The sequence below is a fragment of the Chrysemys picta genome, chromosome 5, assembly GCF_011386835.1.
Source record: "Chrysemys picta bellii isolate R12L10 chromosome 5, ASM1138683v2, whole genome shotgun sequence".
NCBI classification, from domain to species: Eukaryota; Metazoa; Chordata; order Testudines; family Emydidae; genus Chrysemys; species Chrysemys picta.
The window spans coordinates 6,313,763-6,340,008 of record NC_088795.1 but is presented as its reverse complement, the minus strand read 5'-3'; the positions used below and the strand labels follow the sequence as shown (position 1 = coordinate 6,340,008).

General features: G+C 41.5%; 1 protein-coding gene across 50 annotated transcripts in view; it reads right to left on the bottom strand.

The window, feature by feature from the left end:
- Positions 1–26,246, bottom strand: part of ADGRL3 (adhesion G protein-coupled receptor L3) — an 820,109-nt gene that overhangs the window by 437,776 nt on the left and 356,087 nt on the right. For all 50 annotated transcript variants that reach the window (XM_042860378.2, XM_065595838.1, XM_024100865.3 and 47 more), the window contains one exon: positions 25,693–25,906. In XM_042860378.2, the coding sequence (XP_042716312.1) occupies positions 25,693–25,906 (214 nt within the window). The remainder of the gene's footprint in view (positions 1–25,692; positions 25,907–26,246) is intronic.

The window sequence follows — 26,246 nt, the reverse complement described above, 5'->3', positions numbered from 1 at the left end:
ACTCTTGAGGCTGCTTGAAGTAAAGTAAAGAGCTTTCCCATACATTCATCAGCATTGGCCCCTCAAAGAGGTGTGTAATTAATATAGTCTGAGATATGCCCATGCAAGATTAGCCCTCTTTTCTTTAGGAATGCCTAACACCTTCATTTTAGCTACAGACCAGAGTCACAGAATTCAAACCATTTGTTCACTGTAGTTATTGACACTATTGTGTACACGCTGAAAGCTTCCTGACTCACATGCGCGCGCGCTCTCTCACACACACACACACACACACACACACAAGCTCTCGATGTAAAAAGGAAGAATATTACAATACATTTATAAATGCAGCAAAAATAAGCAATAAAATAATATTTTATAATGATTGTATGTATGAGCAACACCTTATTATTCAAATTCTTCCAATCATGGATTTGTCATTTCCATTTTTTCCCCTCTTAACAAAATCAAAATAAATTGTAATAACGTTAAAACAGATAATCCATCAAGAACAACAAAAACAACTTTAATTTAACACCCAAGTGACTGAGCCATCCCTTCAGCCTCTCTTTATCAGATTGTGTTCAACAATTTAAATTGCCTTTGTTTTTCCTGGCCTTTCTGGATAGCGCCCAATTTAAAGAGAAGAATCTAAACCGAAGCCACTTCAATTGAAGAGGTTAGTGCCCAGACGACGTGATATGATAGCTTGTAACAAATTCAGGGTGGGAATTATGTTTGTCCAGGGCCTAGTGTAATAGGGCCTCACATGATTTAGGTGCTACAGCAATATAAATGATAAATAATAACAACATGCACGGTTCACAATATTTTCAGCCCAGTTTACATAGCGCTATTCAACACCTTCCTTTCGGTTTTTTAATTATGTCTTACAGTAGAGACGCATAGGAAGAATACCAGCCATTCTTCCAACCTGGATTGAATTGCTGGACTAACTGGATTAAGGAAGCTCCCACATCTGTTTCATGTGTCCCTTATTTTATCTGTTGCCCTTGGCCATTTGTGTTGGTCATTTATCAGTAGTCAACTGTTACAATCACCCGCACAAATGCAAACATTTGTATATTAAAATATGTTTGAAGTAATACATATCACTCTAGAAATACCTTCTCCCATCTGTAACAAATAAATGATTACATTGTTTTAAGTGTTCTAACCTACTGATGCCTGCAGAGGCCTTAATTTTGGCTACTACATTTCAAGAAGCTTTGTTTGTCAATTCAGGATGGTTACAGTCATAAATCAACTTCCTTCTTCACTGTGCAGAACTAATGAATTTACTACATTATGAAAAGAACCATTTTTAAAGCGAAGGATTCACTTTAAAACTACCCTGCACTTTTATCTTCCTTCTCTCTTTCTTTCCTTCATGGTCTCATGAGATCAGCAGCATGAGACACTAGAAATCAATGGGCCAGATTCTGCAAATACTTCCACACAAGAGTAACTATTTTCACATGAATAATCCCTTTGAGTTCAGTAAAAATACTCAGTATCTAAACCCCTTCTGTCAACATAAATCATGTCCTTAGGAAAATGGTGTCCTAGACTGGCAGAAAAAACGTCTGTTGGCACACACTGCATCTACACTAGGGAGTTATGCCAGCACAGCCATGCCGACACACAGCTATGCCAGCATAGGCTTTGCAGTGTAGACATAGCCTCAGTGTTGTTTCTGCTCCAAAGAGTAGTAAACATCTTTACAAAAGTTGACCAGGCTAAGGACTGAGCAGTATTTGCAGCCAGTTCATGTAATCGTGTGCCTTCCAACCTGCAATAGAATTTAGCTGGTCCTGCATATCTGCAGCATCAGTGAAGCATGAATGTCCATTTGAAATATAGTTGAAAGGGGGAAGGATCCCATATGCTCAGGGGTATTACTATCCCACAATGCAGTCTGAGGCAGCGTGAGGAAGTATTTAAACATTAGTATAATTTGCATTATAATAGCACCTGGAGATCAGGGCCCCATTGTGCTTGGCACTGTACACGTTCATAGTGAGAGACAGTCCCTGTCTTGAAGGGCTAACGATGTAAACTGGGAAAGTGCCTGGTTAGCAGGCACAACTCAAGGGCTAGTGAGTGTGTCCCAAAGCATTAGGACCCTCCTGAATAGAAAAGAAGGAAGGACAGTACAGGAGCGGAGAAGAAAACACTGTAGGGGGTGTCACATTTTGGAGTGCTATCCAGACCAATGAGAGTTTGTGTCACTGCCTGCCCTGTAACCTTGGATGCACTAAATGCTCTGCTGCTATGGCTCAAAGCCTGCACACAGACAGCCAGTGGACAAGCAAGCACTGAGTGTGTGTGTGTTAAGCAGCTGTGTATCAGAGCTCTGATCCAGCAGCCAGCTTGTTACACCCCAGCCATGCTCTGGTATCCACCATCCTTGCTTCCACCGGGTAAGATGACCCCAAACCCTCAGTTCTGGCTTTTCTCAAAACCCATGTGCTCTGCAAAGTCCAGCCCTTTCCTGGACCAGTCAGAGAAACAATAAGGTTAGATTACATCTCTTAAAAGACTCACTGCACAACTTATCACATTCACTGGAGTTAACACACACTTCGTTTCACACACAACACAGGGTCGGTTTAAACTAAAAATAAAACAAGTTCATTAACAAGAGGAGGTCGGATTTTAAGTGAGTTCAAGTACAAAGGAACGAGTTAGTAATGATTACAAAGAAAAAAAAGTGAAAAATACTTTCTAGAGACTAGACTTAACAAAACTACAGTCTGGGTTCAAGGTCAGATTCTTACCACACTTCCAGCAAAATGACTGACCATTGCCTTGGTCAGGATCTTCAGTGAAAGATAACTTGGGATTCTTTGCATGGTGTCAAGTATCAGGGGGTAGCCGTGTTAGTCTGTATCTACAAAAACAACAAGGAGTCTGGTGGCACCTTAAAGACTAACAGATTTATTTGGGCATAAGCTTTCGTGGGTAAAAACCTCACTTCTTCGCATCTGAAGAAGTGAGGTTGTTACCCACGAAAGCTTATGCCCAAATAAATCTGTTAGTCTTTAAGGTGCCATCAGACTCCTTGTTGTTTTTGGGATTCTTTGCCCTTCTCTTTTATCGTCCAGTGAACCTTTGAAATGGATTCTGCTGAATGTTACGCCCCCAGTAAAGTTAATTCAGGTTGTGAGGAAGAAGCTGTGGAGTCTGGGGATGAAGGAAGTTCCATGCTGGTTTCTTCCCCTGCTGGTGTTTGCTAAAATGCAAATTGATCTGCTCCTGAAATCTCCCCCGCCCTCCGATGCTGTGATACTGAGTGGTCATCTCCTCCCCTTATTAGCTTGATGGTTCTGTTTACCTTTGTCTCAAACTACCTTGGAAGTACCTTCAAGATGGCAGAACCAGATTCCTTTGTCTAGGGTGGAGTAACTTCAGCCCTGCCTGGCAGACACACTTTAAGAACATAATTCCCAATATGTTTGTAATTTTACATTTGCCCTCCATAATTACACCACACAATACTACTAAAGATCAGTCTGTTATTAGCTTTCTATTGATATATTACATCATACCCGGATACAGGCTATGACTTTGGAGAGTTGGGGTACACTGAACTGGTCAGGCCAGATAAAACTCACTACCCGATATCAGTAAGTCCCTCACCCTCTGGCATTAAGTTGCTGTTAGGGTCACAGTGCGCTGAATGGCAGAGACCAATCTTGTGAGGAGGAGACATGCTAAAGGAAGACAGCTAGTCTAACCAACCCCTAAGAGGAACACACACAAAGTGGGAGAATGTGGGAACTACTGATAAAAGGGAAGGAGGTGGGCACAAGGATAGCAGAAAGGCCTGCTAACATGTTTTTACCATCCCAATAACTGTCCAGACTCTGGGATGTTTATCTCAAACCAATTGGACATACAAACGTTTTGCAGTTGACTAATTACTGTTTAATCACATCTTCCACTGCCTCAAGATGTTTGTCCGTCTCTCTCTCATGTTTGCCTCAAAGCATATTGCCGGCAGTGCCTTGATGCCAGACTTGGCCATCAGACACATACTCACAAGTTCCATTGACTTCAAAGAGGTGTCCGTGTGTGCATGTCTGCTCACATCTTGCAGCATTTATAACTTAATTAACTAATCATAGGAATCCACTGAAAAAAGAATCGGCACTGATTATGCCAACTGGTGGCAATACACCTCTACCTCGATATAACGCTGTCCTCGGGAACCAAAAAATCTTACCGCGTTATAGGTGAAACAGCGTTATATCAAACCTGCTTTGATCCGCCGGAGTATGCAGACACACCCCCACGGAGCACTGCTTTACCGCGTTATATCCGAATTCGTGTTATGTCAGGTCGCGTTATATCAGGGTAGAGGTGTATCTCTGAGGCTTTCTGGAAGCAGAAGACACCTACTATAGTTGCATGAAATCTACAGTTTACAGGGCCAGATCCACAGCTGTTGTAGATCAATGCAGTCTCATTCAACTCAATGGAGTTAGCATGATTTATAGTTGTTGAGGATCTGGGCATCTTTTTTTTTTTTTTTTGTAATGTGGACGACCGAAATATGTCTGTGCCACCCGCAGCTAAATTACAAGGATGTTTCAGCCATTTGGAATTACAAAGACAATTTTCTTAGTTCCACAGTTCCCAGTGAGATGTGGTGGTTTCCTGGAATTGTTCTAAAAGAAAAGGATTTGGAGGTTAATACCTACTGCACGGCTAGGGAGTCCTCTGCAAAGCAGAGTGGATCTAACATGAAGAGGAAACGGAAAATGTTGACGCAAAATCCGAAGTATTTACCACCACTTAACAGCGAGTGGATATTAAATGTAATAGAATAATCTATGAGGTGTACCAGGGGGATTTTGGCAGATATAATCCAATGGCTAAATTCTCCTGTGAGGCAGGTTCCATTGGCCAAAGAGAGGCTGTCATTAGCAAATTAACTTGGCACTTCAAAATACTATCTCACTGTGTGCAACAGGTGGTTAAGACTCAGAATGGTTTGGAGGTGCTGAGCTCAAGTGTCCATGATATTTATGTGCCAACTAAGAGCAGCAGTAGCAAATACATCTGAAAATTAAGTTTTGAAGCAGAACAATTCTAATGAAAATTTGGACTGGTGGAGTTTTCTTTCTTTCACAGTTTGAAAAGAAACCTAGAATCATCACAGTAAAATACGGGCACATGTTAAAAGATGAATAATGTACATAATGGACAATAAACACAGTTTTCAGCTCCTCATGACATAGCTAGCATAGTCATTTCATTATCTGCTTGCTAAGTTTTGGTGCACTGCTGTAGCTTGCTACTCGATATACTCTTTTCCCTTTCAATGTTAGATCTATTCTGCTTGGTGGAGAACTCTCCAAGGATGCAGTAGATGTTAGCATTGAAGTGCCTTTTTTTAGAAAACTGTTGAGTATGTCATTTATTTTTATGTTTCTTTGTATGTATTTTGCTGTACATTTCTCTCTCAGATAGATACACACCCCCCCCTTGTATATTTATATATACACATTTACTTACCGAATGTATTTATACAGCTTTCTTATGCAATGGGAATTAGGAGGAATAAAGCTTTTATACAGACAACTCAAATTCTTCATCTAACTAACCTATCATTTATTTCCTATTGCTCTGTAAATACTGCACAGGAACTGGTACCACAGAAAGCTTAGCATACAGGCAGATGGATACATTAGGAAACCAGCTTTTCACTGACTGCTTTTGTCATCAAAGGATGCACCTGAATTATTTCTGAAAAGCACTTAACTGCTAGCCTCGATGGGGCAGACCCATTTTCAGCAGCATTAGACAGGTCATTCTTGACACTTAATGCCATGATATTTCAAATCGCATTTTCTGTAGTGGGATTGAAAACGTTTTAGCTCCATCTACACCAGCAGTTCACAACCATTTTCAAGATCATTTCAGGGTGACCTATTGCTGTTAATGACCATCATCACACGGAAGACATTGGTGGCTTTAGTCTCTGGCAACATCTCACACTCCAACACTTTAAAAGAAAAAAAAAAACAGCTCCCTCCTACCATCATACCAAATGTGGATTTAAGTTGTTTAACATTAAGTTATTTCAATTTCAGTTCAGTTCTCACCAACGACTGCTGGAATTGAGCTTTAGCTGGTCTGATACATGTCCTATTTTTTCTATAAAAGCTTTAACAACATTTGTGAGCATAAAATAAGTGATGGATTCTTAGCCCATGTTTCTATGCCAAAGTTGCCTTATTCTTCCTGCAATACTTAAATGAAATTATGCATAAAAACTTGATGGAGAAGTTTCTCCCCTGAAAGAACAAAAATGTCCTACATGCTCAGAATTCAAATAGGAACCTGAAGGCCCTAATTGCATATACATGTTATCAATATGTTACACATTTTAAAATCTCACAGTACTTGCCAAATCCAAGGGTGTTCCCTGGGATAAAGGGATTAAGATGTAACCTGAGGGCAAAACAGGTTACACAATCAAGATTTCCCATACCGACACCGAGGAAATGAAATTAATGGTGAAGATATTTAGACACTCAACTGCAAAGAAACACTGAAAGAACTAACATGATTAAAAAAATGAATTAATTATTTTATGGAGAAGAGCCCCCAATCAGACTTGGCAGGACTTTTCCATAAACTCACTTATTTATTCATTCATTTTAGTGGACATGCTCCACTTTGTAAATTATTCCTGATAATTCAAGCAGACATGAATAGAGTATTCTGTCCCAGTGCATGGCTTTTTTAGAGCCGTGAAAATTAAATAATAATGGTCAATATATTTGATCAATCCATCTCAAAAAGACACTTCAGAACTAGAGGGGGTTCAGAGAAGAACGCCAAGAATGATCAGAGCCTGGAAACAAGTCTCATAGCAGGAGATATTGAAAAGATTGGGACTGTTGACCTTACAAAGGAAATGAATAGGTGGCGACATGATCAAAGCATGTAAAAGAATGAATGTCACAAAGATGCCAGATCAGAAGCTTTTGTTCTCCTTGTCTCATAACTAAGAACCAGGGGACAGGCAATGGAATTAAAGGTAGGAAATTCAAATCTGACAAAAGGAAACACATTTTCACACGGCACAACTGTGGATCTCATTGTCATAGGTGGCTGTTGAGGCCAAGAACGTAACGGGATTCAGAAAGGAACTCGATATTTATACGGTTATCAAGAATACTCAGAGTTATCATAATTCATGATCACGAACAATCTGAAAGGGATATGGTTTAAGCCAATCTCAAATCGTTAGAGATCAGGATGAGACTTAATGTGGGAGAATATCTCACCATCTACTACTGCTGGGTTCTTATACCTTCCTCTGAAGCATCTGGTACCGACCACTGCCAGAGACAGGACACTGGCACTATGGACCACTAGAGTTATGCTGAGCATTTCCTGTCCCAACACCTTTGCTCCAAGTCAACTCTACTTCCTTATATTCATTTCCTTCCCCTTATGTTAGCTTTGCAGTACAGTACATTTTATATTAGCATATTCCACCCCTTGCACTGCCTGGGCAATAAACTTTTCTCTTCTTTGTCACTGGGTCTACACTGAGTAAAACTGTATAATATACTGTGTAATAGAAATTGCAATACCCGGTAGCAGACCGAATACCAAGACCATAATTCAGTCCTAAGGTTCTACTGTTGCTCATAAACTACTTGCTGTCTCTCAGTTTATGATGTCAGCAGGACTCCGCAATTGAATTAAACCTTCTACTGTATAGAACTAACACCAATGTATTATTCTGTGTAGAGAGCATAGAGCATGGTTCTGATCATAAATCCCATAATCTGCCTCTTTCCAGATCATAGATTCTGGCAGGAACCTCCTGCGCACAGCACTCCCTCCACTTACCAATGAATAAAACACTCCTCCCAATCAGAAAAAAAGTAAACCTTTTCCTTAGTCACTGATTTAACGTAAAATATTTTCATACCGCCCCCTGCCTCGCCACATTCCCAAGAGACTGAAATAAACAATAATTTATGTTGCTGGCAAAATTTATCCTTTAATTTCAAAATCATGTTGAACTGAGGGTCAAGTACGATTGCTTTAGTCATTTATTTTAATTTTTGACATTGGAAGCAAATGATTTGCAGTTCTAGACCCTCTTGCATTTTATCCTCTTCGGCTTTGCCATCACATGGTATCTTGAGAAAATAGATATCTTGGCAAAAAGTTAAAGTTGAAAAAATATTTAAAATTAGCTGAGTGGTTGCAAAAACACAAAGCCAATAAGGCTGTTGAGCTGCAAGTGTGCATAGATGTGCGCATGCACCAGATATCTATAGATATATTTCCAGGTTTCTATGATATAGACATATAGATCCCTCTCTCTCTCTCTATGCGCACACACACACACACACACACACACCCCTCATCCCCCCATGCAGGTATGCCCAGTGTGGATTTTACAAACGGATATACAGTAAAACCCCAATGGTTCAATGAATAATGATGTCATCAAATCCACTGAATGAAAGCTTTGAAATATCCTGGAGAATACACTATCCTCTGTGTAAAAACCCTTTTGTGACCTCAGGCACAAACCAACTAAGCTTGTATATACAAAAGAAAATACATTGATACAGAAATACTCCTGTCAGTCATGATGGTCCCTTAGAATATTTGTTAACTACTTATGCTAAACCATCTGCCCCAGCTCGTATTTAGCTGTGACGCTGAGTACCTTTCGCAAACCTGCAGAACAGCTCTGTGTAGTCTGGAAGCTTGTTCCTTTCACCAACAGAAGTTGGTCCAATAAAAGCTGTTACCTCACCCCCCTTGTCTCTCCCTTACCTCATGGGCACTTTAGTAATTATTTCAAGACAGACAGTGAAGTAGAGGGGTAACACAGCACACACACCCGCTCACATTCACATACACAATCATATAAATATAGGGCTACAGGACTAAGTATACCTCCTAGACCATCTCTGACAGGTGTTTGTCCAACATGTACTTAAAAACCTCTAGTGATGGGGATTCCACAATCTCCCTTGGAAGCCTGTTCCAATATTTAACTATGCTTAGAAAGTTTTTCCTCATATCTAACCTAAATCTACCTAACTGCAGATTAAGCTCAGTACTTCTTGTCCTTCCTTCATTGGACACGGGCCACAACTGATCACAGTCCTCTTTACAACAACTCTTAACATTTTTGAAGACTGCTTTCAGGTCCCACCTCAGTCTTCTTTTCTGAGGACTAAACATGGCGAGTTTCTTTAACCTTCTCTCAGAGGTCAGGTTTTTTAAATCTTTTATTGTTTTTATTGCTCTCTTCTGAACTGTTTTCAATTTGTCCACATCTTTCTTACTGTCTTAATGCATGCAGAACTGGACAGAGGACTCCAGCTGAGGCTTCACCAGTGCTTAACAGAGTGGGACTGCTACCTCCTGTGTCATACATACACACAACACTTTTTAGCAGCTAAATCACATTGTTGACTCATGTTCAATTTGTAACCCACTATTACCCCCAGATCCTTTCTGGCAGTATTACTATCTACCCAGTTATTCCCCATTTTGTAGTTGTATATTTGATTTGTCCTTCCTAAATGTAGAAGTTTCCACTTTTCTTTATTGATTTTCATCTTGTAGATTTCAGACCGATCCTCTAATTTGTCAAGGTCATTCAGAATTCTAATCCTGTCCTCCAAAGTGCTAGCAACCTTTCTCAGCTTGGTGTCATCCACAAATTTTATAAGCATGCCCTCCACTCCATTATCCAAGTCATAAAGGAAAATATTGAATAGTACCAGACCCCTGTAGGACCCCATCAGACATGTCCTCCCAGTTTGACAGTGAACCATTGATAACCACTCTGAGTACAGTTTCTCCACCAGTTGTGCTCCTACCTTACAGTGAAATTTCATCTAGATCACATTTCCTTACTTTGCTTATGAGAATGTCATGTGAGAATGTGTCAAAAGCTTTAGTAAAGCCAAGATAAATTGTACCTACTGCTTCCCACCACCCATCGATGAGGCCAGTAACCCTGTCAAAGAACAAAATTAAGTTGGTTTGGCATAACTTGTTCATGACAAATCCATGTTGGCTATTACTTAAAACCCTATTATCCTCTAGACACTTACAAGAGAATTATTTCATTGTTTGTTCCAATACCTTTCCAGGTATCAAAATGAGGCTGACTTGTCTGTAATTCCCCAGGTATGCTTTTTTCCACTTTCTTTAAAAAATAAATAAATAGGTACTACGTTTGCCCTTCTGCCATCTTCTTTGACCTTACCCATCCTCCATGAGTTATCAAAAATAATAGTTAATGGTTCCGAGATTGCTTCAGCTAGTTTCTTAAGTACCCTATAAGCAGTCCCTGCTTGCTGACTTGAATACATCTAACTTATCTAAATATTCTTGAACCAGTTCTTTCCCTATTTTGGCTTGTGTTCCTCCCCCCTTGTTGTTAATATTAATAGTGTTCAGTATCTGGTCACCATTAACATTTTTTAGTGAAGACTGAAGAAAGATAGGCATTGAACACCTCAGCCTTTTTGATGCCATCTGTTGTTAGCTTTCCTTCTGACTAAAAAGACCGAGACTTTCTCTAGCTCTTAATGTATTTATAGAACCTTTTCTTATTTCCTTTTATGTCCTTGCTAGGTGTAACTCATTTTATGCCTCCGCTTTTTGGATTTTGTTCCTATTTGCCTTCCTTTTATGTTGTACTCATCCTTAGCAATATATACACACTGGGTTCTTTGTTATTTTTAGACAATATAAATCAATATGACTCATTTGTGCCTAGCACACAATGCTTCAGATCAATGTATTACTGACAATCAGAAATCCCACCTTAACTGTTGGGTCACGAGGGATGTGTGTTACATACACTGTGGGACATTTAGGGTGGCATTCTGCCCTGGGTGACTGCAGGGGGACAAGGGAAGAGGATGCAGGCCGATCCAATGGAGGCTGCTAGGTGCTCAGAACTTCTGAAAAACCAGACCTCTTACTTCCATCTCTTAATATGGATATGAATGCCTAACTTTATTCTCTTGCTTTTGAAAACCTTAGCTGATGCTCTGGATAATAAAGCATGGATTTCAGAAACTGTGGAGAAGAATAGCTGCAGGGCTGAACTGCAATCCTCATGTTGAGTAATACCTTACCCACCAAATTCAATGACATTACCCAAGGAATGGGGTACTAGTCAGCATAGGGGAAAGGTAGCCAGGACTCGGCTACATGGGTACAACTAGGAAAATTAATTTGAATTAACAAAAGGTGTGAATTTAAAGTGGATTAATTAAATCACATTAAATCCCTGTGAGGATGCTGTTATTCAAAATTAAAGTGCCCTTTTTAGCTTAATTCAATTTGAAAGTTAATTAAACTAAACCCAGTTAAGGCTACTTTAATTCTGAATGAGGATTTTCACATAAGGGTTTAATGTGGTTTAACTAATCCACGTCAAATTCATACCTTTACTAAATTTGGATTAATTTTCCTGGATGTCCCCAAATAAACAAACGCCCCCGTCTGGCCCTTATTAAGCTAGCACTCTGTGTTAGTTACATAGATTGCACTGGGACATTTTCCACTACAAGTAATGGTCAGAAAATCCTACTGTGCACTGGGGAGAGGGGGTCATTTAAGACACTCATCCAAACAGTTCCCAGCTCTTCAGATTTAATCTTTTTCATCCCTCATTTGCGCTTAATGGAATTCCTATTCTGTGCTTTTGCACTCATATGCTCCAAGGTAATAACAAAAATGGCGCACACCTTCTTCAGCTAGCATGCTTCAATCTCAGCAATGTTTCCCTGTGCCAAACTCTTCCTGCACAGGTATTATTTAGTAGCTGATGCTCCCAAGAAGCCTCAAACACTCAGGAGAAAATTATAACAGGAGCATCTTCCCACCATGCTCCTCCCCCACCATTTTACAAGAATAAAGCTCATCCACTCATGAAACAACCCACCCCACAGAAGTCAGAGTTCCCCCATGCCAATGGCTCATCAGGCTGATGCAGTAAAGGCACACCAGTTGCACAGTCAATGGTACACAAGGGAGTGATGTGGCCGACAGGGCCGGCTCTACCATTTTTGCCACCCCAAGCAAAAATAAAAATAAAAAAAGACGCCCGGACTGTGCCACCCCAAGAGTGGACGGAATGCCGCCCCTTAGCATGTGCCGCCCCAGGAATGTGCTTCCTCCGCTGGTGCCTGGAGCTGGCCCTGATGGCCGACTTCACATCTGACTGCCTTTGACTGCTCTAACCCAATGGATCAGGTACCCATTTTGCAGGTGGGTGAACTGAAGGTGGCCTTTCAGCATGAGATGGAGTGAGACTTGAGCCCACAATGTTCAGAATAGTAGCCAAGCACCTTGCTCACTCAGCCAGCGCAGGATAGGTTTTCAGGATGCAGAGGACATTTCTAGCCCAGTCCTGACATAGTAGCATCCGAGCCCTCCCATCTGCCCCTCAAACACACATTTACATTTACCCCCAACAATCGTAGTGTTATTTCACTTATCACTGGAAGATATCTTCATGTGAAGCGATACAGCAGAAAAGGAATAGGAACACATTTTAAAAAGGAGGCACCAACTCATATCAAAATCTTCTATGGAGACTTGGCAAGAGGTAAAGGAGGCTTAATTCTCACTTCCACTACTAGAGTGTGAGCCAGGCACTCATCAGGAAACCGATTCCCCGTGGTGGACAGTCTGCTGATCTGGGTGATCTCTGCACAGTGACAAATACACACACTGTGTGATGAGAGGGATTACCTGGTTCTTTTGTTTTGAAGAGTCAGAGCTATCAGCTTCTATGGCAGCAGACATGGATAAAAGGACAAATGGAGTTTTCTCTGCTTAAATTTCAGCCAGTCCTGTGTGCTGAGTTCTTGAGTCAACTTCAGCCCGTGGCCGACCTACAACCTGGTCTGATGTCTTTTTTGGATGGTGAAGGCCAATGGGAAAGCTAGTCTGTTCATTACTGGGGGAAATGATTAGCAGCTTTTTCCAGGAAGGCAGGAATATAAGAATGGCCACACCCAGTCAAACCAATGGTCCTTCTAGCCCACTAACCTGACTTCCAACAGGGGCCGGTGCCAAATGCTTCAGAGGGAATGAACAGAATCGGGCAATTATGGAGTGGTCCCCCTTCTGTGGTTCAGTCTCAGCTTCTGGCAGTCATAGGCTTAGAGACACCCTGAGCATGGGGTTGCATCCCTGACCATCTTAGTTAACCACTGTGGAAAAAAGAACTAGGGGGCCTTCTTTATGACAGCCAAAGTAACACCGAAAGCCCAAAAATTAGGCTCTCTGACAGAGGCTCGATATACTGACTGCCCTTACAAAAGGCAGTACAGGCCAGGGCCTGACCATGACTAAGCTGTACAATTCCCTGCCAAACTCGGTCATGGGTCATGACCAGAAGAGGGAGGGGAAGGAAGCCATGTGAAAGGCCTTAGCAACATGATAACCACTTGTTAATGAAAAAAACCATAATAACTGCTTACTGATGAAACAATAGTAATGGCTTATATGAAGAAATTGCTTTGCAAAGGCCAACTTCTCCTGTAGTTCCAGCTATCTGCAAAATTAGCCAATCATATATCTTCTTTGGGCGTCCTGTGTTAACCCCCTATGCCCATAACCGTAAAACCCCAGAAAAATAATATGTACTCTGACGAGAAATACCCCCAAAGTGGTGCCAAGTAACACCCATAACGGAAACCACCAAGAGACCCCTTACCTAATATGCACCCAATTCTCGTAAAATAATAAGGAAGGTGCCAGGAATAGGGGGGCAGGCCCCAACATTAATTTCTCGCAAATGACGTATAATTTGTACTGTGCTTGCGGTTTGATTAAATAAAGGCAGCCTGCACGCTGACCTAGGGGTGGCAGTCTTCAGACTATTACCCCAATGCATTGGTATGTATGTCAATAAACTGGCCTCAGGCTTGAGTCTTTGAACTAAAATCAATGTGTGGGTGTCTTTGACCACGACACCACCACGGATGGACCTATCCTCCATGAACTTATCTCATTCATTTTTGAACCCACTTATACTTTTGGCCTTCCACGGGTTGACTGTGCAGTATGTGAAGAAATACTTCTTTATGTTTATTCTAAACCTGCTACCTATTCATTTCATTGGTGGCCCTGCCACTTGTATTATGTGAAGATCTCTTCCTTATTCACTTTAGCCACATCATTCATATTATAGACCTCTATCATATCACCCCTTAGTCGACTCTTTTCTAAACTGAAGAGGTCCAGTCTTGTTATCTCTCCTCATATGGAAGCTGTTCAATGTCCCTAATCATTTTTGTTGCCCTTCTCTGTACTTTTTCCAATTCTAATATATCTTTTCTGAGTGGGGCAACCAGAACTGCATGCATTATTCAAGGTGTGAGCGTACCATGGATTTATATAGTGGCATTATGACATTTTTGTTCTATTATCTATCCTTTTCCTAATGGTTCCTAACATTCTGTTACCCTTTTTGACTACTGCTGCTTTACCATTGAGCAGATGTTTACAGAGAAATATCCACAATGACTCCAAGATCTTTTCCTTGAGTGGTAACAGCTAATTTAGACCCCATCTTTTTATAGGTAGACTCAGAATGTTTTCTGATATGCATTACTTTGCATTTATTAACACTGAATTTCATCTGCCATTTTCTTGCCGAGACACCCAGTTTTGGAAGATTCCTCTAGAACTCTTAACAGTCAGCTTTGGACTTTACCATCTTTAATAATTTTGCATTGTCTGCAAACCTTGCCATTTACCCCTTTTTCCAGATCATTTATGAATATGTTGAACAGCACTGGTCCCAGTAGAGGTCCCTGGCATACCCATCTATTTACTATTCCTGGGGGGAATTCTGCACCACTGCACATGCAGAATTTGCATAAAATTAATGTTGTGTGCACAGAATTTCCTTTTCCTCCCCCACAGAAATGGGCTGCAGTGCTGATGGCCACCACTAGTGGCCACTGGACCTGGAATGGCCCAGCTCACAAATAGAAGACACTGCCATGGGGAGAGAACAGGAGGGGTCCTGGCAACTGCAGGTCTCAGCACACCCTAAAGGAAGAAGGCAGGATACAGGAATCTCCGTACAAGCCCGGGACGCAGCATCAGGCTGTTTCTCCCTGTGGATCTCTGGACTCGGGGGGTTAGGGTGTGTAGGTGTCTGGGCTTGGGTGGGGCGCCACCAGGTCTGGGAGGGAGGGGTGTGGGTGTCTTGACTGGGGAGGAGGGCATCCCGCAGCTAGGCTCTGAAGAGGAGGGGAATTTTAAAATATTATGCGCAGAATTTTTAATTTTCTGGCACAGAATTTTTAATGTTTTGGCACAGAATTCCCCCAAGAGTGATTTACCTCTTTCCTCTGTGAAAACAGACCGTTTATTTCTACCTTTTGTTTCCTGTCTTTTAACCAGTTACTGATCCATGGGAAGACCGTCCCTGTTATTCCATGACTGCTTACTTTGCTTAAGAGCCTTTGGTGAGGCACCTTGTCAAAGGGTTTCTGAAAATCAAAGTACACTATATCCACTGGATTATCCTTGTCTGCATGTTTGATGACCTCCTCAAAGAATTCTAATAAATGGGTGAGGCATGATTTCCCTTCACAAAAGCTGTGTTGACTCTTCCTCAACATGTTGTGGTCATCTATGTGTCTGATAATTCTGTTCTTTACTATAGTTTTAACCAATTTGCCTGGTACTACAGTTAGGCTTACCAACCTGTAATTGCCAAGATCTCCACTGGAGCCTTTTTTACAAATCAGAGTCACATTAGCTATCTTCCAGTCATATGGTACAGAATCTGATTTAAGCGATAGGTTACATACCACAGTTAATAGTTCTGCAATTTCATTATTGAGTTCCTTCAGAACTCTTGTGTGAATACCATCTGGAACTGCTGAATTATTACCGTTTAGTGTATTATTTTGTTCTCCAACCTTCTCTATTAACACCTCAATCTGGCACAGTTCCTCAGATCTGTCACCCAAAAAGAATGGCACTGGTTTGGAAATCTCCCTCACAACCTCTGCAATGAAGACTGATGCAAAGATTCATTTAGCTTCTCTACAATAGCATTGTTTTCGCCGAGTGCTGCTTTAGCACTTCAATTGTCCAGTGGCCCCACTGATTGTTTGGCAGGCTTCATGCTTCTGATGTACTTAAAGGTTTTGGGGTTTTTTTTGCTAGTTGGTCTTCAAATTCTTTTTTGGTCTAATTATAATTTTACACTTCACTTGCTAAAGTTCATATTCCTTTCTATGTTCTTCATTAGGATTTCACTTCAGATTTGTAAAGGATGTCTTTTTGCTTCTAAAGACCTTTTTTACATGGCTGTTTTGGTGGCCTTTTTTTTGGTCCTCTTACTGTTTAATTTATTTAGAATATACATTTAGTTTGAGCCTCTATGGTGTTTTTAAATAGCTTTCACGCAGCTTGCGGGCATTTCACCTTTGTGACTGTCCCTTTTTAATTTCCATGCAACTAACTTCCTCATTTATGTGTAGTTCCTCTTTTTTATATTAAATGCTACTGTGGTGGATTTCTTTGTCTCCCCCCTCCCACACACACACACAGATGTTATATTTAATTGCATTGTGGTTGCTATTATAGAGCATTTCAACGATATTCACCTCTTGGACTAGATCCTGTGTGTCACTTAGGACTAAATCAAGAATTGCATCTCCCCATGTGGGTTCTAGGACTAGCTGTTCCCAGAAGCAGTCATTAATGGTGTCTAGAAATGTCATCTTTGCATCCCGTCTTGAGGTGATATGCTCCCAGGGAACATGGGGATAGTTGAAATTCCCCATTATTCTTGTGTTTTCTGGTTTTGTAGCCTCTCCCTGAGCTTTTCACAATCACCGTCACCATTCTGGTGAGATGGTCAGTTGTATATTTCTGCTACTATACTCTTATTGTTCAAGCTTGGAATTTCTATCCAGAGACATTCTATGGTACCGATTGAATCATTTAAGATTTTACTCTAATTGACTCTGTGCTTTCTTTCACATATAGTGCCCACTCCCCCAACAGTACAACCTACTCTGTCATTCGGATATATTTTGTATCCTGATATTACCGTATCCCACTGATTATCCTCATTCCACCAAGATTCTGTGAGATATATTATGTGAATATGCCCAATTAATACCAGGCACTCAAGTTCATCCATCTTAGTATTTAGACTTGCAGCATTTGTATACAAGCACTTAGACATGTCACTTTTTAGCTGTCTGCCTTCATGTGATGTAACTGAATGGGACTCTTTCGTTTCTCTTCAGTTCCCACTTGAACTAGATCAATTTCTATCTCTTGTCCTTTATTAGGATATAAAATATCCCCTTTAATAAATCATCCCTCAGGGATGTCTTTGTCCAAACCATGTTTTCCCCGGCACCTGTCGACTTTCCCCCAGCCCTTACTTTAAAAACTTCTCTACAACCTCTTCCATTTTACATGCCAGCAATCTGGTTCTGTTTTGGTTTAGGTGGAGCCCATCATTCCTGTATAGTCTCCTCCTTGCCCAAAAGGTTCCCCAGTTCCTAATAAACCTAAATCCCTCCTCCCAACACCTTAGTCTCATCCACGCAATGAGATCCTGCAGTTCTGCCTGTCCAACTGGCCCTGTGCATGAAACTGGAAGCATTTCAAAAATTGGAAGTCCTGGACTTTAATCTCTCACCTAGCAGCCTAAATTTGTCCTCCAGGATCTCTCTCTTGTATCTTTCCTTATCTCATTGATACCTAAATGTACCACGACCACAGGCTCCTTCCCAGCACTGCACATAAGTCTATCTGGATGTCTCGAGAGGTCTGCAGCCTTCACACCATAAGCAATTCACCATGAGGTTCTCCCGATCATAACAATTCCAACTATCTACATTTCTAATAATCAAATCCCTCTTTACTATTACCTGTCTCTTCCTAACAACAGAAGTCCTCTCCCCAGGAGGAATATACTCAGTGCAAGAGGATACCATGACATCATTTGCAAGGAAGGTCGCAACTATGGGATTGTTTACCTGCACTCCTGCTTGATGTTCTCCTTCCCCAAGATTTTCATAGTTCTCAACAGCCAGAGACTGTCTGACTGCCGGTGGAACTGCTCTACTGCATCTCTAACAGTCTCATCTATGTACCTCTCTGTCTCCCTTAGCTCTTCCAGTTCAGCCACTCTGGTCCCAAGAGCCCATACTCATTCTCAGAGGACCATGAATTGCTTGCACCAAATGCACACGTATGCCACCTGACCACATGGTAATCACACATGCTGCATGTGGTGTGATAAATTGGATAACCCTCACTCTGCTGCTGAACTGCTGCCTGTGTTATTTTTACTCTGGCAGGGGTTTGTTCATTTGTTCTTTGTGGTTTGGGTTTTTGCTGTTGTTTTGGACTGTAGTAGCTCCTTGCAAAGAAACAATAGTTGAGCGCTTACTCCGCAATCTGTCTTTGGGTATAGCCAATCCCGCAAATAATCCCTTCTTTTGTCTCTCATTTCAGGGGAATGATCACTGAGATGGTAGAAGAGGCCACTCCAACACTACCTCAAGTCCTTATGCTTTCTGGATCTCCATCAACTTGTTTCCAGACCTGGCTCAGAGACTGAGCTGGATTATGGGCGAGAGCTAGCTGGCTAAGGCTCAATTAAGAGAAGACCGAAGGAATGCTGTCAAGCTGGAGAATGCAATAGTTACAGTTGGAAGAGATGACACCAGGTCCCTCAAAAGAGGGAGCTTTGTCTGACATTTATTACTCAGGATTACAGCCTGGGTGTCACGTTGGATCCTTTTTTATTCCTAGACATTCAGGCAACAGCAGTAGCCAAGCTCACTTCTTTTCCATCTATGCTTCTCGAGAAGGCTGAGAGCTTTCCTTTTGGAAGTGCACCGTGTCAGCTGTTTGTGCCCTCATCACATTAAAACCAGATCATGGCAAAGAGTTGTGCATACGGGGGTGGTAACACGTTAAAAGCAGTCAGGAAAGTCAGGCAGTGCATGGCTGGCTTGCTTATTAAGCTGGGTACTTTCATCTGCACTGGCAACTAGAGCAGTCTCGGGTATTATTTTTTATATATATAAAGCTTCACATGGGTAGGAACCTAATTGCAGTACTTTAAAAACCACCCCCTCTACATATCTGTTACCATGGCAGCTGCAAACAGCGGACGTGCTCAGGCTGACAGCCTGGTACTTGCTCTCTTCCTTGCTGAGAGTATTTTTCTGATGTGCTGGAGGGTTGGAAAGGGCATGATGATTTGGAAGTTTCATGCATATTGCTCCATTAGAACTGTCTATGGATTTTTTTTTTTAACTACAACATACAAATTGCTAAAGCTTGGGACAGAGGCTCCTCAAATAAATACTTTGTGCCTTGTTTTAAAGTGTCTTTCTGCAAGACACAAATAACAGACTAACCAGAATTCTGGTAAGGTTTTGTTTGAGGTTCAAAGATCAGAATCAGGGCACTGTGAATCTCAATATTCTCTATTCTCTCTTGGGTAAAATCTACAATTCCTGCCAATTACGGGAAATGCTGCAGTTATCAATAATAATAGTTTGCCTATCTATCCTGCTTTCCATCTGTGGATCATACACAGCTGTGTAAGCACCAGTGCATTAAGTCTTACAACATCCCTGTGATAGAAGTCTGCAACAACATTCCATTTTGTTTTCTGAGAAATGTGTCATTAATTGTGTAGAGCATGACACAACTGTGCTACAACTTAGCTGAAGTCTTCTAATTCAATCCTAGTGGAAGCGTGATCTTTTCTTTAAGGCATAAAACAGGGTGAGTGGTGATCTGTGTCCCTTCCACACACTTCCCATGGGACCTAAGGAACATCACTTGATTCAAAGGTGTCAACGGGGCACCCCAAAACAGAGGCATTCCAAATTAGTAGCCACTTTTGCAAATTGTTGGCCTTAAGCTCACTGCACATCAGTTCCCCCTGTACAATAAGGTAACAATCCTCTTCTATTGCATAAGGGGAGCTTAGTTCATTATTTTCATAGATTCCAAGGCCAGAAGTCTGACCTCCTGTAGAACACAGGGCAAAAAACTTCCCTGAAGTAATTCCTCTTAGAGCAGATCTTTTATAAGTGGTCATCGAGACAATGGAGAATCCACCAGGACCCTTGGTAAGTTGTACCAAGAGCTGGAAAAGTGTTTTTAAATTCTCAGACAGAACGTGCCGCAAAATGCACATTGTTAGCATCATCATCGTCATCATCATCACATTATTTTTAGACTGTGATTTTTTTTTTCACAGAAACCAACCAAAACATATTAACAATCAAGTCTTCAGGAGATGGTAAATCTCAGCCATGTCTTTCTGGCTGCATCAGACAGCTTCCTCGTTATCTACCCATGCTATAAGGCAATGAGTGCCCCCAACTCCTTCAGGCGACAGGGTGAGTTGAGGGCACCCCACATCTCGTAGAATCAGACTCTATACTACGGCCAGATGTTGTGCCTGGAAGTCAATGCGACATGTCAAGACTGCCATTCCCATTGACTTGTCTCTTACTCCAGGCCTGTATCCCACATACCTCCTGGGTGTGGTATTCTGTCCCATCAGGAGGGGAGGAAGGAGAAGAGAGCGACACACACACACACACACACACACACACACACACACACACACACACACACACACACACACACACACACACACACACACACACACACACACACACACACACACACACACACACACACACACACACACACACACACCTTAACTAGGAGCCATATGGCTTTTAGCTCATGAGGTAGAAGCTCATGCACTAAGCTCCAGAGGCCACAGGTTCGATTCTGCCCACGGACAACTGTTGTCTGACAGTGTTATACAGTCACTGGGGCACTACCAGCACTGTAACCAGAGGAAAGAGTGATAGCACGAGCCACAGAAATGAGTAAAAAATCCAGGAATAACCTACTTCAAACAACTATTCCCCTGCTGGACATCTGGCAGCTACCAACTATGCCTCCTAGGTGGTTTTTAGAAATAGTTCTGATACTCCCCATCCCTCTCTGCACAGCTCATGTAAGAACCAGAGAGAACTGTACTCAGGGTGCAGTCCCTTTGGTACCCTAAATACTCCCCTGGGGCACCGCAAAAAGGTGCAGCGGGGCAGAGGACAGGTGGCTGGCCACCCCATGCAGAATAGACACTGCAGTTTCTGCACTACTCGGTGCAGCAAGCAGCTCCGGGAGGCACTGTGCCTGCACAGAACAGGAGGCCCATAGTGTTTCCGCTGGGGCTGGGGGCCTTTGCACTGCCCCCAGTACAGGGCTGCACTAGCGAGATGCTCTCTAGCCGCTAGCTTCATATCCTCAGTGGTGCTGCTGACAAACATTCTCAATCAGCACGTAAACCCACTGGCACGTGATAGCACAACCCGGAAGAGAAGTCCCACAATAGGATCCCGTGCAAGCCTGTCCCTTTGCAAACAGGGCTCTTTGCAATGTAGGGAAGAGAAGAGCGCTCCCAGATAATGGTTATCAATACGCTGGGCCTCCAGAAGGCATAAGCAGTTTTGTTTTGATTCTAAAAACAGCTGTGCAAGCCTATGAACGCTTCCCCTTTGATCCTTAGTTCCACCTATTGGTATGATCTGGTTATAACCCAATCCCCTCCCTCCCCCCCCCCCCCCCAACCGCACATGGCAGTTCAAATGGAGGAGGATCCCAGCGGCCCTGATATTTTGAGAAAAGAGGAAAATATTGAGCTTACCTTTAAAGTTAAAACAAATCAATATTTCTCTGTATTTTCTTAACTTTACTGCTCCTCCTCCTCCTCCTCCCTTTGACTAAAACACACAAGGTCAAAGCCCAATAGAAAGGCTACCACAAGTGAATTGATTTGTTTAAAATTAAGCATTAAAATACAGTGAGGAAACCCCCACCATATATATATTTTGAAAAACCCTAGAATGAGCATTTCCTTGGCATTCCCTTCTTTCCATTGGCTTTGGCCCAGCAATATACTTAGACAGTCTGTGGTTCGGTAGCCCCTCTCTATTCAGCAAAGCACTTAGGAACACCCTTAACATTAAGCATGTGCTTCAGTGCTTTGCTGAATAAGGACAGACTTTGCACGTGCTTAAATGCTTTACTGAATTGGTGCCGTAAGCATGTGTGTGACTTCAAATATCCAAACAGCCTTATTGACTTCAATGGGGGCTACTCACATCCTGAAGGTTAAGCACATGCTTAGATGCATTGCTGGATCTGGGCTCTTACAGGGACAAAGCACCCAAAGGGGAAACTCAAGAGAAACAAATCAAAGGAGTTTTCTGCCTTTTTTTGTTTAAATCATTTGCAATGTTAATGCCATAAAGTCAAAGACTTTTTTTTAAATGAAAATGTGACACAGCTTTTTCCAATTCTGCCTAACTCTTCCCAACTGCTTGGATGGATGATATGTTAATTTTGTGGCACAGTTGCTGGAGGGAGAACAGTACAATCTCCCATGGTACACTGCACTCCATTTATAATGGACACGGTTTGAATTCAATCATTTGTTATAGTCCTCAGAAAGTCATTTCTCCAAAGCAAACATTCTATGAAATACAATTTTCTCTAATTATACCAGACAAACTTCAATCCAAAATGGACTTTCTGAGCTTTTATGGGCATCTGCTGCTTTAATGCTGGAAGGAAGAGCTGGCAAGTGTAGAAACAGAATGGAGAGGCCACAGAGATTTAATTTCCTATAAAATAGCTCCCCACAAGCTGTTTAAACTTTCCTTAGCTAGACCAATACTCTGAAGATTTTTGAGATTTGTACTGCAACACTTCCAATAAGCGCTGCTTGTGTTCTCACTGCCCAGGAGATTCCACGAACACACCCGCAGATTTATGGTGTTCCCTTCCCAAATAACCCCATGTTTCCAGCTACAAAATTAATTTAAATAAACAGAGAAGAAAGGAACAGACTCACTTGGATGGTTTTTGAGTGTTTTTTAATATCTACCATAAATCTGATCACTCACATGCTGTTTCACACACTTACACTTCTGTCACACACACTTCCTTGCTTTCACAACCAACCCACAGAAATAACGTAATACATATGAAATTGGGCACACAGAGCTGCTGATTAAGAATTGACTACAGTCATAAAGCTACTAGCAAACCTACAGTGGGACTGTGTATTCATTAATTCAGTACTTAATTGACATGTGAATGAGAGGTGTGTGTCATGTGTGTTGATTTCCTTTTCACTCGCAGACTGCATTGCACAGGATTCCTTGTCAGGAGGAATTTGGTTTCCAGTTCTTTTGTTGTTATTATTGTTGTTAATATTATTATTACTAGTAAAGCCAAACTCGTGGAATTAAAATCTGCATTCATTTGTGAATCCAGCATAAAAACTGCTGAACCGATGAATTTGGCACTTGGGGCACTGATCATAAGCAATAATCTATCAACATATAGATGCTTTTTAGGACAAAATGGCATTTCCCATTCTGTAAGCTCCTCTGGTGCAAACGACTCTTCTCCGAGGTTCAGCTGTAAACATAGAATCATAGATTACCAGGGCTGGAAGGGACCTCAGGAGGTCATCTAGTCCAACCCTCTGCTCAAAGCAGGACCAATCCCCAAACATGTATTCTGAGCTGAAAACTGGTAGACTGGGAATGTGTTAGTTCTGTCATATAATGGTTTCCTTTTAACATTGTTTCAGCTGTTTGAATTAATGGAGATTTTTTAAAAAAATGGTATAAAAATGCAACCATTTTTTCTGCTCCCACAATGAAAACTATGTTTCAGTTATTTTTGTGGAATTCAGAGGTGGCTAGTTAATACTGTAACTTTGCACTTCTTGACAAAAAAAGTCCATTACAATTGTCCAACAGTTCAAATGGAATAAGTGGCTATGCTTTATTGAGTCTCCCTTTGTCTTCAATGGGCTTTGGCCAGATCCCATGGACATTGTTATTTAGTAGGATTCCCTGTATCCATTTTACCTTTCCCACTCTAACCAAAGTACCCTACCTATAATGGCCACATCATCACCTGCACTATTGAGAAGGATAGAGGATCAGCACAAGCCTTCTGCTAACCCAACGAGTTTTTGCTAAGCAACTTGGATCAGGTGGAGGCAACAAGAGCTAGAGATTAGTCATCAAAATAGGGGTTTCTTAAAGCCCACAGACATACCATATCTTCCAAAGTCCTGGCACTGAGTCTCATGGCTAACACTTCATTCAGATTTGCAGCATGCTGGGCAGCCACTAGGCCTTCTTCATATATTTTTGGGAAAAGGCTGGCACGTGGTGGACACCACCAGATACCAAAAAATATCTGCTTCTGGCCCTACGGGGGCAGAACATTTTTTTTTTTATTTTGCCTGCACACAATGGATTAACGGCTTTTATTTTAAGCCATTAATGTCCTCAACAAAAGAATTATCATAACTCCACTACAATCCCACCACAACCAAGCAACCAGCTGCTTTGATGTTGTTGCCATTGCTCTTTATTTTAAGGAGAAATGTAATGAACAAATTCCCACAGATAGCCGCAACAAAAATCTGCACTTAAGGATTTGATTTAAACACACAGAAATTCTGAGTCAAAAAGGCTTACTTTCCACATGCAACAAAAGTTGTCAAGAGAGACCACTCCGTTGGTATTTTCAACTTTATACTCCCAATGTTGAACCATTCTAAGTAAAGCTAAAACAAATACCACATTAATGTGTCAAATACAACTGAAAACTACTTTTTTTCATGCGGCTTCATTCAGTGGAAGAGAAGGGCAGAAGTGTATTACACTACACCAAAAATAACATTACCTTAATCATTACGGGCTACATAAATGTTGTCATGACTTCAATGAGCATACTTTGCCTAAGTTGATATTGTTAATACCACACAATGCTGATTTTATTATTTCTTAATCAATAATAAACTGTATTTAATAATTCTGTGTGTAGTTACAAAGGGAAACACACTGAATGTGATTAACTGAACAGGAACAAGAGTTTGTGAATCCTTCGCAAACATTTTGAGTGCCAGAAAATATCCTGAAATATTTAGCAGTTAACAATTGCTTTTCACAACCATGTTGGATTACATTTTTGAACCCAGGTCCTGCAAATAAACTCCATGTAGGTGGACACCTCCCAGTGAAATGGCACAAACTCAGGATTGGCACTTAAAGCTTAGCTGATACAGTACACATGACTCCTATCATAGAAAGGCTTCCATAAAAGCATAAATCAAGTCATCTTGCATGGGATTTTAGCTTCTGTATATAATGACCATGGCAAACTGCGAGTAATCAACAGCGTGTATTGCTTAAATCAACTTTACAACCTTCTATTTGACAACAGCACAAGAAACGGGAAAGGAGCACAAAAGAAAAGGATTTCTGTTAGCTAATAAATGCCTCAATATTCAGGCATTTGGGACACAAGATCAAGGCACAGGAAGAGACAGAATCAGAGTGACCTACCAATAGTCACAAATATTAGCTATAGCATGTCTCTTTTGATCCTAGCATACTATGGAATGTGCTCATTTCACAGCCTATGACCATTACACTGTACCCACATGCACAAACTCCTAGTACCTGTGTAATCTCATGCAAACACACAGCAATGCATATATACGTACTGGATTAAATCAAACATCCAACAAGCAAAGAATGTTAAATACCATACCTTTGAGTCATAATCTTATAGGCATCTGGCAGATAACAGCGGATATTCTCCATCTGAGCAGGATCAGAGTCACAGATTTTATCATCGGTCCTACCATAGTTGGCACTTTCAATCATGATGACATCTGTTCCCGGGCAGCGAAGTTCTATTGGATAGCTCTCACAGGACAGTTCCCGTCGGACCACGGCCATAGGAACGGGGGCACGACTGAAAGCTAGAGAGGATAAAACAAAGCATTTATCTTCAGCGTGGAGAATAGGATTAAGAGCAGGAACACTGCCTTTTTAATTGTTTTTGTACTGTATAGTAAGACCTTTTCTAAAGGGTTTGGCACTAGGTGATACCTGTACTTGACTACCCTTGCAGTGTGGCTAGAGCACTGGACAGGGACTGAGGAGACCTGGGTGCTATTCCTGACTCTACCATGGAACTGCTGGGTGACCATGGACAAGTCACTTCATCACTCTGTACCTCAGTTTCCCCACCTGTAAAAAGGGGATGATGAAACTGACCTCCTTTGTAAGTACTTTGAGGTCTACTGATTGAAAAGTGCT